The 13,217-nt window shown below is 37.3% G+C and overlaps 1 protein-coding gene across 1 annotated transcript; it reads right to left on the bottom strand.

Moving 5' to 3' along the window:
* Positions 1-464: 464 nt before the first annotated feature.
* Positions 465-12,543, bottom strand: LOC135157987 (uncharacterized). Its single transcript, XM_064115196.1, has 6 exons — positions 12,455-12,543; positions 9,753-9,920; positions 8,790-8,957; positions 6,740-6,893; positions 2,070-2,188; positions 465-1,094 (listed from the first exon to the last, which is right to left on the bottom strand). The coding sequence occupies exons 2-4, from the start codon at positions 9,867-9,869 to the stop codon at positions 6,768-6,770; spliced, it is 411 nt and encodes a 136-aa protein (XP_063971266.1). The 5' UTR covers positions 9,870-9,920; positions 12,455-12,543; the 3' UTR covers positions 465-1,094; positions 2,070-2,188; positions 6,740-6,767.
* Positions 12,544-13,217: the final 674 nt, after the last annotated feature.

Here is a 13,217-nt window from a genome sequence, read left to right as displayed (position 1 = left end):
TATTAAAGTCTTGGCTAAACTTTGTTCAGGTGAGACAAAAAGAGCAAAATAAATATGAAAATGAAAGTTTAACCTTAATCAGACTGGAGTATTTTGGAGGATGGAAAGATTGTTTGGGGGGGGGGGGTTAAATGCCCTAAAGGCCCCCCGCCCAATCTCGGCTTTGTTGATCGCGCAATCAAAAAACGAAAATAGTCATGCACGTCACCCATGACTTAATCTACAAAACTGTATACTATTTGATTGTTCCAAAATTATTCAAATTAATTTGTTATTCATTATCCTAATTTATGCATGAAATTAGAATTTGACTGTTTTAAATTATAAGGCCCTTGTACCGCTAATCTTTTGTTTAGAGACGCCCTGTGAGATTCTGACCAAATGCACATCAAAAAATAATCAGTATCAATGTGTTTTAAGTATTTAATTGTTTTTGAAATTTCATATGTATTTTTTTTTTTTTTCGACTTTTTTTGGATGGAAATTGTCGACAATAATTTTATGATCTTAAACAACATGAAATTAATTGATTTTAATCAGTAAAAGTAAAGAGAACGCTATGAATTTTGGCTACAAACAGAATTTGCATTTTGAGCAATTTTGGGACTGACATGCACTTACATAATTATGCATAATTTCGGACTGCATACCCAGGCGTCGCAAATTTGGTCTCAAAAGTTGCATGAGATTTTATCGACAAATTTATTGCAAAAAAAAATTCAAGGGGGGCCTTTCACCCTCCCCCTCCCCAGTCTATTTAGGGTTAAATTTGTCTTTATGTCTTAATGCAAGACCCTGTAAATTCTGCTTGATTCTTTACCTTATGACTCATGAATAATAAATCACTCTCAGCAATGTAATATCAAAACTAGATATCACCTTGTCTTCTAGTTACTTTCGTGAAAAATGTGTCTGCACATCCTCACAAGCAGACCAATGTATGTGCCAAATTTCATGAATATTGGTTGAAAACTGAAGAAGTAGTTTGATCCGCAAGATTGTAGTGGCTTGCGTCTGTGTCCAAGAGCTAGAATATAGGGCTGCCGAAACTCAGCAGACTTCCCAGCTGCTGCCGCTTGAACATCTGTCCCAATCTGGCAAAGAAGCAGAAAGAAGTGATAGTTGAGCATTGACAACATAAGCTACAAATTTTAAAAGCATAGGCCCCAACAATATTATATTCAAACAAATGTAGAACCTAATTACTCTCGTATTCAAACAAGGAGGAAAAAAATTACATGATGTAAACCTGTAGTATATTTGAAACCAGTAGCGTACCGTGAACCGGAGGAGACAAAGCATTGGGGGGCACTGCATTGTCTGTGAACAATGCTGTGCCCCCCAATGCTTTGTCTCCTCCGAGTCACGGTCCGCCACTGTTTGAAACAACCCCATGAATGAAGTATTGGGAGGCTGCCACGATCCATAAACAGCCAACAATATTTATAAGCCAACAATGAGATTTTGCCAGTGAAGGAGAGATTACTGATTGCATGTATACATGCCTGCACAGCTGGAATTTGCATTTCATAAGATATTGGAATGCATCTTCAGGATGACATACACCACTGCATTATATTTCTATGGCCTCTTTCAAGTTCTGGCTCTGCAATTTGTAATCATATTATAATTTTTCTTTGTTCATATTTTTGCATTTGTTATTATACATGAAGTTGATATTGTTGTTGGATAAATAAATACTACAATTAATTTCTTTTTAATGATCATTCACAATTCTTAATACATAGGATACACAGAAAAATAGAAAAGTTTTCATAGTGAAAAGTCAAGGGGGGAGAGGCATTAACCAATATAGAGGAAGATTCATAAAGAGGTGGCACAAAGCCCGGGAACAAAAGAAAAAAAGCCAACATAGACTAATTGCGCCGGGTGGAGAAAAACCCAATGAAGAGAGGGACAGACAGAACAAAACAGAGGGAAACAATTTGTGAAAATAGCAAGAAACACACACCAAAAGAGAAGTATTGTGGGACAGGAATTTAAGGATAAATTGATGTCTGGTAGGAAACCCAAAATTCGCATATTCACTAATTGACTACGGTACTTACAGGTCTGTACTGGATGAGGTGCTCCAAACTCGATGCTCTTGAACTCGAGGTGGGGTTCTTGGTCTTTGTCAGTGGCTTATGTAACATCAGCAACAGTGCAGTTAAAGCACACAGGTCTCCTGTAAAATATAAATATTATGATATTATAATCTAATATGTTCAATTAACTTTGGCACACTCCCTTATTGTACTGTAATGATAGTAGGTAAGATTATATCTTATCTGCTCACTTTGATGCAATGATGTACATACATGTACATTGCATCATCTCCTCATTGTAATGCAATGCATATATTGTACCATTAGTCGATTTGACATTTTCCGAACCTAGAAATGTTCTTTCCGATGAAGTTTTTTTCTTGATTTGTGTTCCTATGGGGTCCTAGAACAAATTCAGCTTGGTTGCCCAAAGTTGCCGGTTGGGCAATTTTGCTAATTTGCATAAATCAAAAATGGCCGCCACATGCCATCTTAAAAACCTAACTTTTGATCCCCTTTCCCTAAAATGATGAGGAATGTCTCCTTTTATGGGTTTAGGGGTGTGTAGGATCCATTTCTATAATCATTTTTGCAATATAAGGTCATCTTGAGGTCAAATCCAAGATGGCCGCCAGATGCCATCTTGAAAAATTGAATTTGAACCCCTTGCCCCAGAATGATGAGTAATACCTTTGTTTAGGGATTTAGGGGTGTGTAAAATCTCTTTCTGTTATCTATTTTGCAATATAAGGTTATCTTTAGGTCAAATCCAAGATGGCCGCCAGATGACACCATCTTGAAATATTAACTTTTGAACCCTTTGCTCCAGAATCATGAATAATAACTATATTCGTGAGTCATTTGGTATGTTGATTCAATTTCTGATGTAATTTTGCAACAAAGAATATTCTTCAGATCAAATCCAAGATGTCCGCCAAGCGCCATCTTGAAAAATTACTTTCGGAGGCTTGTAGTGTAAGAACTTATGTAAGGGGATTTCAGGAAGAATACTATTTTTTTTATTAATTCTCAATTTTTAGTTCAAGGGGAAGCAGATCTGAGATGTTTTCAGACGTTCGACATTTACTGCTCACCTAAAAGAGAATCTTCTTTATGTTTCGGCTATGATCAATTTTGTATTTGTATTTTTTTTATGTCCATCCATACTTTTGTACTGAAGAGGCTTTAAAGTCTTATTTGAATTTGAAAGTGTTTTCTCCATATTTTCCCTAAATCAAAGTGTCCAATAATAGGTAGGCATCAGTTCGTCTCAAAAGACGATGGTGTAGCGCGCTAGGTATTACATTTTCGAGAGTGGTTGTAGAGCTCCGCTCTAGAGTGGCAGTCTCTGAAGCAAATTTTGTACAGATGAGGGAGCATGGCGCTGAGACAGGTTCAGATTGAGATGCTGCCCTAGCCTTCTTATTTGGTCTTTGGCCTGCCAATGTATAATTCCGATTATTTTCTGACGTCTTGACCCCTGTACATAGTAGCTCTCCATAGATGGCGACTATCATCTACATCTTCAAAAGTGTTAGTGTTTATACCGGCAAGTTTTATGTCACGTTTGCAGGTGTGTTTATAACGGAGGTGATCTATCAGGGGACCAGTCACACAGCTCATCTTACGTTGGCGAATCCCTTCAAGGATTTACCAAAGTTTCATCCGGCGAGTCATAAGCTGGGGATGCCAGCATGTTCGTAACGCTGAAGGGCCTTATATTCCGGGCTTGTATTTTTCACTCTGTCCTGCCATTTAATGTGTAGGATACGTCCGAGGCAGCTGGCATGGAAGGTGTTTAGTCGATTTTCTTGATCGGCGTACGTTTTCCAGGACTTATTTCCGTTCCGGGGCTTGGCCATGGCTGTGACAGAGTTTCCTATCCTGGTGCTTATCTCATTGTCCAGTGAAAGGGAACTAGAGACAGATAGTCAATGCAAGGTTGGTAAGGAGTCCACCACAACCAAACGAGTGTGTGGTGTTGATAGAGATACCTGGAGGACAGTCACTGTCTTGAGTCGATCAGGATTTCTGTCTTACAGGCTGATGGGTCATCCAAACTCCTTCCATCATGTAGGGGCCTACATGCAAAAAACAGGCGGCTGTATGACTAGGTCTTGTAGGCCTACTCCAGCTTCTTTATGAAAGGCAGGGGCGACATCTCACGAATGAGAACCATCCTGACCATTGTTTTGGCACGTAGCCGGTCGATGTTGAAGAGTTTCACATCTTCTCTGGTACGGATATGTAGATGCATTCTGTGCATTCGCCAAGTGCATACCGGGGAAGCATGGAGAAGAAGATCCTGAGTGTCAGGGCCAGGCGCAGCCTAATTGCTTCACGCCACTGCTCACAGGAACTGAGGGAAGCTACAAGATGTTCCAGCATTGTAGCAAACTTTTGACATGGAATGATATGACCATGGATCAGTCTTGGGGAGCCTGTCTTCTACAGGAGGCTAAAAAGTGCACTCGTACTGATCAAGTCAAAGGCTTTTGTCAGGACGAAAAGTCCAGTGATAATTATAAAGGAAGGTAATAAGTTAAAAAGTGAAAAATACTGAGAAATCACTATTTAGTTAAAAATAATACTTTGAAGTCCTTTCACTAGAAAAATTTGGCTGGACATAAAAAAATAACTATGAGAACTCCCGAAATAGGTCATAGCCCAAACCTTGAATGGTTTCATTCCAAGGTGAGCGGTAAATGACAAAATATATCAACCATCTTACCATCTCAGACCTTACTTTATTGACCACTGAAAATGGAGAAATTAAAAGAAATGAATCATTCTTACTGAAATACCCTAACATGAGCTCCTACATATAATAGTAAATCTCTTTAGGACAGCATGTCCGATTTTTGGGAGAGTACTTCTTCAAGGTTCAATAGTCTCGGGGGATAGTTTTCTTTTTTCATATGGCGTTTACCGGCCATCTTTTTTTTCTTTATCTGAATGATCCTATATTGCAAAATTATTAACAGAAATGGAATCAACATATCGAATAACTCACGAAAAGAGGTATTATTCATGATTCTTGGACAAAGGGTTCAGAAGTAATTTTTTTCAAAATGGTATCATCTGGCGGCCATCTTGGATTTGACCTGAAGATGACATTATATTGCAAAATAGATAGCAGAAAGAGATTCTACACACCCCAAAACTCCTAAACAAAGGTATTACTCGTCATTATGGGGCAAGGGATCAAGAGTCAGTTTTTCAAGATGGCATCTGGCGGCCATCTTTGATTTGACCTGAAGATGACCTTATATTGCCAAAATGATTATAGAAATGGATTCTACACACTCCTAAACCCCTAAAAAGAGTCATTACTCATCATTTTGGGGCAAGAAGTTCAAAAGTTAAGTTTTTAAGATGGCATCTGGCGGCCATTTTGGATTTATGCAAATTAGCAAAATTGCCCAAACGGCAACTTTGGGCAACCAAGCTGAATTTGTTCTAGGACCCCATAGGAACACGAATCTAGAAAAAAACTTCATCGGAAAAAACTTTTCTAGGTTGGTGTATTGAGCCTATGGGACTGTCAAATAGACTACATCCATTCATCACAATTCCATGTGTGATAGAGAGAGAGAGAGAGATTACAAGGTCTCTGCCAAACTTTGTCCAGGCGAGACAAAAAAGTGTGGAGACAACTGTTGTTTGGATCATTAGATCTCTGAACATCTTTTAATAATCATGGAGAGTGCCACTTAAGTATTTGAAAACGGATTACTTTTAATGTTTTGTCTGCTGTCACCTAGATAAAGCAGCAAACAAATTTTCTTTGCACAACCAAACTGACAATAAATATAAATCAGAAATAAAGGGGGAATCTAGGCTGAAAATCAGATAATTTGGAAAGTAGAGTAAAATTTAACAAGCACAACACATCATATGTGTATAAAAAAAAATCTGTCCCTTATATGGACATAACTAAGTAACAACAATGATCATAAACATTCCATCAGGAGTCAGTCATCCTAGTTTATTATGTCTGGAGCAGAAAATTTGAATAATTATTTAACATAATAAAATACAAAATAAAAAGTTGAGGTGTGATATCATCAGCTTGCTCATTGAATATGCATGAAAGCAATTTATTGAAGAAAAAAAATGCAAAAAACAAAAAAGTAACTTCGTTACTTTTTATCCGATTTTGATGACATCTTTAGTGTTGTGCTTGTTATATTTTACTCTATAAGACTTGAATGTATATCTTTGATGTACTAAACTTTTTTATATCACAATATATGTCAAGGCGCTTCCTTTGATCTCCTCTATTCTCTATGCACCTTTTATATCCCCTTCAGTTCCCATTGTTCTGTTCTATCTTTATATATTCATTGAAGTAATCCCTTTGATATTTCCCCCTCTTTCCTATGCACGAACCTACTACTTCCACTGCCACATCCTCCTTCTTTCACCTCAACTCTATTCTTACTATTGTTTTCAATTTCTTATTTTTCAGCCTAAACCTAGCATCATACATGTACATAAGTTGTTGTATCTTGCTCTTATCTTCATTCGTTCTCCTGACGACGAGCTGCGCATTCAGCTTGGAATGTGGCGTTTCCAACTCTTACATGGTTGTACCGCAAATACCTTCCGAATGGATTTATATTTTACTCTACTTTTTCAAATCATTTGAATTTCAGCCTGGAGTCCTTAAAAATAAAAACTTTACTCACTGTTGTCACATTCCTCAAACTGTTGAATTCATTCTTTTACCGCTGGATACCCGCTCAAACCTAATTTTATGATACGGTCTCGGTAGAACGACTCCCACTTTGAAATAAAATTGTCAGAAAGGTGCCCATGTTCTGTTTCAAAGTCCATGTTGATCTGTAAAAACCAAACAGGAATAAGTATATTTTTGTAAACCTAACTTTCATGATTGTAATAGTAGAACATTGGGTCCATGATTCAATGCGTACATTTGCCTAGTTCATGAAACATGGACATAACCCATATAAGGATAATTAAAGGAGAAAGAAACCCTAGAAACAAGTTGAATTCATATCAAAGTGAAAAATCAAAGAAACATATTGTTGAAAGTTTGAGCCAGATTGAATGAATAACAAGAAAGTTATGAGTATCTGAATATTGAGATCACTAATGCCATGTAGATCCTCCCATTGGCAATGCGACCGAGATCTGTGATGTCACAGACTTACAACTCCCCCATTACTTTAATACTTATATCACTTAAATTCTCTCTTTTATAGAGTCTATTGCAAGATGAGGTGTTCTTTTATGAGAGGACAAGTACAGAGGTTTCACAGCATTATATCATGGATGATTTGTTTGTCATATCATAAGAATGAGCAAAATGAGATATTTTAGGGTATATATTCAGTGTCCAAAGGGGAGAGTTGTACGTCTGTGGCATCACATATATTGGTCGCATTGCCAATGGCAATGTCTCCTTAGCATTAGTGATCTTGACATTCAAATGCTCATAACTTTCTTATTACTTGCCCAATCTTACTCAAAGTTTCGTTGATTTCATTCTTTGATTTTTCTACTTTCACACAAGCTGACTTGCTACAAGGGTTTAATTCTCCTTTAGCATGCATGATTTGAGAAACTTTGGATCTACCCTAGATATGATTGGAATAAAAGCCCTATTTACACCTGGAGAAAATGGGAAAAACTGTAACATTAACATTAACATTAAAAGTGCATGCATTTTGTCATTTACAACATATATTCTCTATCTTTAATGCTATCTAGTAAATATTACCCTGCTCCACATGAATAACTTTAAGTCCCTACCCCTATGGATGATCCTCATCACGTTTGGTTTTGAAGATGATAACAATCTGATTTACCCGACCCTCCCCCCCCCCCCCCCGCCCCATTTATTTTATTTTACACCTACAGGGGCCCAAGTAGCTTGCCTATATATTGTCATGAAAAACTTATTCTTCCATAAAGGTATATATACAACATATCTTGTTTGTAGAGCTTTTGGGTACCTGAAGAATTAATTGACCCCCCCCCACCACCCCTGGCACGTTGCCACATGCCATATACAAACAACTTTAGGTCCTTACCACTTAAGGACGATCTACATGTTTGGTTGAAATCTGATATCTGGTTCTAAAGAAATTCAATATGAAAATATAATTTCCCAAATTGACCCTTTTTCCAAACTTTCATCCCCTTTAGGAGCCCAAGGTGACCATCCTAGGTCTTGACATGAACAACTTATATTCTCCATTTATAAAGGTATCTACATTCAACAGATCATGACTGTACTGCTTTTGGGTCTGGAGAAGGTTTTTAAAGTTTACCCACTTTCTCCAATTGGGGGGGGGGGGCACATGCTCCATATGAATAAACCCCCTAAAAATGATCCTCACCAAGTTTGGTTGACATCCGCCCAGGGGTTCTTGAGAAGATTAAAATGTAAAAAGTGTAAGCACAACGGACAAAAAGCGGTCACAATAGCTCACTTGAGCCTTTGGCTCAGATGGGCCAAAAATAAGGGAACTGAGAATTAAAGTCCTTAAACTGACAACAATCAGACATAGTGAGAATCTGTGTTCTTTCAGTACAAATTGGCAATCACAACAATTTTAAACATATTTAAGTCTTAGTGGATATATTATAAGCAAATGTTTTGTTTAACACGTAAAGCATTGAAGTAAAAATACAAGTGTTGCCAATTAGCAGAAGAAAATGTGATCAAATAGGCCTCTAAATTAGTCGTCATGAAAGCTCGGGTTAACTTACAAGTTCTGGCATCTCTTGTATCCTTGGAAAGGTGGTAATGAAGTCTGAAATGGTCATGTCTGTCCTCTTCTTCAGCAGCATTTGACGATAAGCAGCAGTGTCTTTGAAAAATTGGATAATTTTCCCCTTATTTGCTGCAGTGTGAACTGTGTGCTTCATCCAGTTAACCTGAAAGACAAAAGTTACCGTAATATTTCAACCATCAAAATAACCTGCATGTACATGTAAGGCACTTTTATTGCCTTGGACATACTCTTGTATTACTTCTTAACGTGCCTTTAATTTGGTGCCCCCTTGATCTCGTATTTTGAGCTATTCTGCATTTCTTACATTACACAGATGTGCATGCGTACTAGGGATGCCATCGACATGGCAATTACATCATCAAAATGACAGAAACCATGCCAATATCGACATGAGAAATAGATTTCACAACATTTGTCAATATAATTTCCTTAAATGTTAACTGCATGAAATCACCTATTAGAGCTTTCCAAATGTGCATTGTCACTCAGATTGATGAAACAAACTTGAGAATGAAAGAAAGATGATTATCAAGGCAAGTCATTGACCAATAATGATTTGCTTTGAATCTCTTTTTTTACTTTTTAATAATTCATTTGACTTTTTTTAATTGTTCAGAGGGCTTTCGAACAAATATATACATATAATAGCTACATGTACAGTTTGCAAGGTGCAATTATTGTAAAATAATAAATCTGACTTCGGTTCAAAGCGTGAAAGCTGTTCGAAAATACTTTTGATGTCTTTTCAAATATAGAGCAAGTTTTATTTTTCTACTTTTTCCTTACCAAAACTATATTTGTGCTTTAAGAATATCTTGAATTATCTTTTCTAATCAGTTTATTTAAACTCAGACAAGTCTTTCAGTCAGCCACCCATCTTATTTCACATATTATTTTGCAGGAATCAACACTGTAACAAGATTGACATTTCTCACACCTTTTCTTGTAATTCTTCATCTTGAAGTAATTCCTCATCCACTATCACATCTTCTTGTTTGTGATCATCTGATTTGGCATGCTTCCTCTTCTTACCCTGTTTGCCATTCTGCCTCATATTCTTGAATCTGTACTCAATGAATCCTTCATTTTCTGAGAAGAAATGCTCCTGTCATGTCGAAAGTATAAAACATATGTAGTCACATGATATCATGAGATCCAGTACTTCAAAAGGCAAAATCATGCATTCTTCGTAAAAATAAATAAATAACCTGAGTCAAAAAGGGGCCTGAGCCTTCGATCCTAGCAGGGAAAACTCATTCAGTGTGTTGCTATTGTAACCAAACAAACAGATAATTTTTAAATTTTTGGTATTTTTAAAATAATATGCAATTTAGTGATAAAGATGTAAATTTGTGAACTTGTGATTCTACTAATAAGATTTGCCTTATTGTCAGCTTTACGTAGACACCAAAATCACAAAATACCATTGATCCTAACTGGAGTTATGAAGATAATATCGGCACGCGAAAAAAGGGCCCCAAAATTGGAAAAATCCTATTTTAGAGGCGGCGGGCGGGGTCGGCCAGTTGCTTTATTTTGTTCCTTTTTAATTAGACATCCTGTAAATCAACAAATAAGTAATAATACGAATTACTCTTATCATTGAAATTCTTGTTTTTATTATATAAATAATCGTTGCTATGGTAACACACTCAACATAAATACTAAAGGGCATTTATACTGGACCTGCCTATCTGTATGCGTTTTGTGTACATTATTACGTCATTTTGATACACAATAAACAAATACATCATAAAAATCATCAAATTACATATCAAAATAACAGGAATTTACTCTAGATACTTTCTATTGATACCAATTTCTAAGATCTTAGGTGTTTTTTTCTCTGTTTATAATGTGTCACTTGAAGACATGCTTCCATTTCACGGAAGCGTGCCTGCAGGCACGGTCGGCGTTAAACGCTTAATGGAGTGTTAACAGAAAACACGTGTCGCCTGCTAAAAGTTCAAGGCACAATAAAGGAAAATTGTGTAGGCCTACTTATAGTACAATTCGCATAAATTAGCCAAATTAATGAATTTCCAAATTCTATGCACAAATTATGATCCCTGTACTAAGCTCTACCAGATCTTGAGTCAAGTTGGACTTAGACCTACAGTAAAAAAAAAGGATTGTTTGGTGATTTTAATATATTTGCATTAATTAGCAGTTTATCAATTTCCACATTCTGCGTAAAGGCTATGGTTCCTGTACTTACATTAGCTTTTAGTTTTAGATCTTTTACATTTAGATCTAGACCCATCTCCTAGATTTTAAGTTTAGTCTAGGTCTAGATCTAGATCTAGACTAGTTGGCCGGTCACTAACAGTAACACTATTCACAGCCGTAAGGCCCAATTAAGGCCAAGGTAGTATAGTGTATCACTCACACTACCTCGAGCGAAGTTCGTGCAGGCTCCACTCCACTTCACTACCGCTACACTACGCTCCACCTACCCAAACTTCGAGACCGTATTACTCTATCTGATATTCCGAGTGACAAAGGTGGGATTTTATGGGGGGGAAATATAAAATTCATGCAACATCACGATCTTTAAAACAATTAAAACTAATATTCTTACTTTACACCAAGTTTCACTTCTTTTCCATGCTTCTAGTCTCAAAATTGGTGATTTAGAGCATACATGAAGTTCCTCGCACGTATAAATAATCCGCTGCCGATTTCAAAACATCGCATGCGCGCGCGAGGGTCCGAGCTCGGACCGGACCCGGTAAGGCGGTAGCTCATGCGATACGGCAGCGAATTATCTATATGTGTGAGGAACTTCATGTTGGCTCTAAATCACAAATTTTGAGACTGATAGAAGCATGCATGGAAAAGAAGTGAAACTTGGTGTAAAGAATATTAGTTTTGTTTTTAAAGATCGTGATGTTGCATGAATGTTATATTCCCCCCCCCCCCCATAAAATCCCACCTTTATAACTTGGAATATCTGATACTTTTGATAGAGTTCACGGTATCGAAGTTCGGGTAGGTGGAGCGTAATGTAGAGGTAGTGTCAAGTGAAGTGGAGTGGAGCCTGCACGAAATGTCGAGGTACACTCACACTGGCACCTAATTGGTCTCAGGCCTACTGTAACTTAATTGCATGCGAAATTCTTGCCCAGAATTAACTGCGACAGCCCGAACGCTCGAACGTCTGCAACGTTCGGGCCGCGCCGGCGCAGATATAGGCTAGACCTCTTCAGTCCACAACCTGCGTTTGGAACTGGATCGGAGGCAACAAAGCCGAGGTCGATGAGAGCTAGGGTCTCGATCTTGCTGCGATTTTCGTTATTACTGTTAGTTTTATGCCGTGTTTTTGCAACAAAATAATATTCGGAGTATGTAGCAACAGATGGTAGGTGAACATAGTGCTGCAAAATATTGAATTTTATGATGTGCGTGACCTTTGGTCCAACCCTTCACACACACTAGACCACTAGCTAGATCTAGTCATCATGCGACGGACAGTTGTGTTAATCTCACGTTCAACTCACACGTACACGTATATCTCCTTCGCGAAAATTACAGCGTCAATTGAAACGTAATTTCAATCTCAATCAATCACAGTTGCGAATTGCAATCATTGGTCCATTCTTCCTCAGCTTTGATCTGTACAATTCAATAAACACATACCTTTCAAAATCTGAATGATTTCCTCCCCGAAATCTTTTAAAATGTACTCCAGTTCGGCCATCCTGATCCTGGTATGCCTAGATTCAACACCTCACTTGCACAGTATGTTGTGCGGTACAAAAAGTCGACAGAATTTCTTGATGAGCGAGCCGCGGCGTGGTCATGTGACATATTGTAAGCCTTTTCATTGGTAGATAGTTTGAGTATTTTGTAATTTTGTTTGGATTAACTTTAAATGCGCGCGAATTCGTCGATTTTTAATCCATTTTGGATTATTGACAACGGCAAAATATAACCCAAATAGTTTACAATATTTTGTAATCGCTAACTAGAGTACTATTTGTAATCGCGCGAATTAAGAGAGAAAGCTGTGAGTCTATTTTTAATCTAAAAGAGGTTGAATTTAATAAAATATTATTCAATGCCCATTCACTGTTGAAATACCGAGCGTAATGGTACCAGCGTGTGCAAAAGTTACAAATATTCACTGATGCTCATGTGATTGTAATTATAATTCCAAGTTCTATCATCATCACACAAGACACATGACTTGAAGTATCATGTTTTTTTACCTCAAATGTATTTTTACTAAGATGCAAAATTTGTTTCAATTCAATGGATTTCCTGTAACGAACACTGCTCTTACCAGGATTCATTTTTCTTCTTTATACGCAACTTCCCTTACACAGTCAGGCTGCAATATTGGATATAATTAGGCATAAAGCTGGGATTTATTCAGCACAATTTCTCTGTGTACATTGCA

Source organism: Lytechinus pictus, unplaced genomic scaffold (genome assembly GCF_037042905.1).
Source record: "Lytechinus pictus isolate F3 Inbred unplaced genomic scaffold, Lp3.0 scaffold_22, whole genome shotgun sequence".
NCBI classification, from domain to species: Eukaryota; Metazoa; Echinodermata; class Echinoidea; order Temnopleuroida; family Toxopneustidae; genus Lytechinus; species Lytechinus pictus.
This window is presented reverse-complemented; position numbering and strand designations above follow the sequence as displayed.

What these genes read in the sequence shown, in the direction of transcription:
- LOC135157987 (XM_064115196.1), bottom strand. Translation starts at nt 9,869, where the DNA reads ATGAGGCAGAATGGCAAACAGGGTAAGAAGAGGAAGCATGCCAAATCA. An exon ending in ATGAAGAATTACAAGAAAAG is followed by an intron (nt 8,958 to 9,752) that starts GTGTGAGAAATG and finishes TTTGTCTTTCAG; the next exon opens with GTTAACTGGATGAAGCACAC. An exon ending in TACAAGAGATGCCAGAACTT is followed by an intron (nt 6,894 to 8,789) that starts GTAAGTTAACCC and finishes TGGTTTTTACAG; the next exon opens with ATCAACATGGACTTTGAAAC.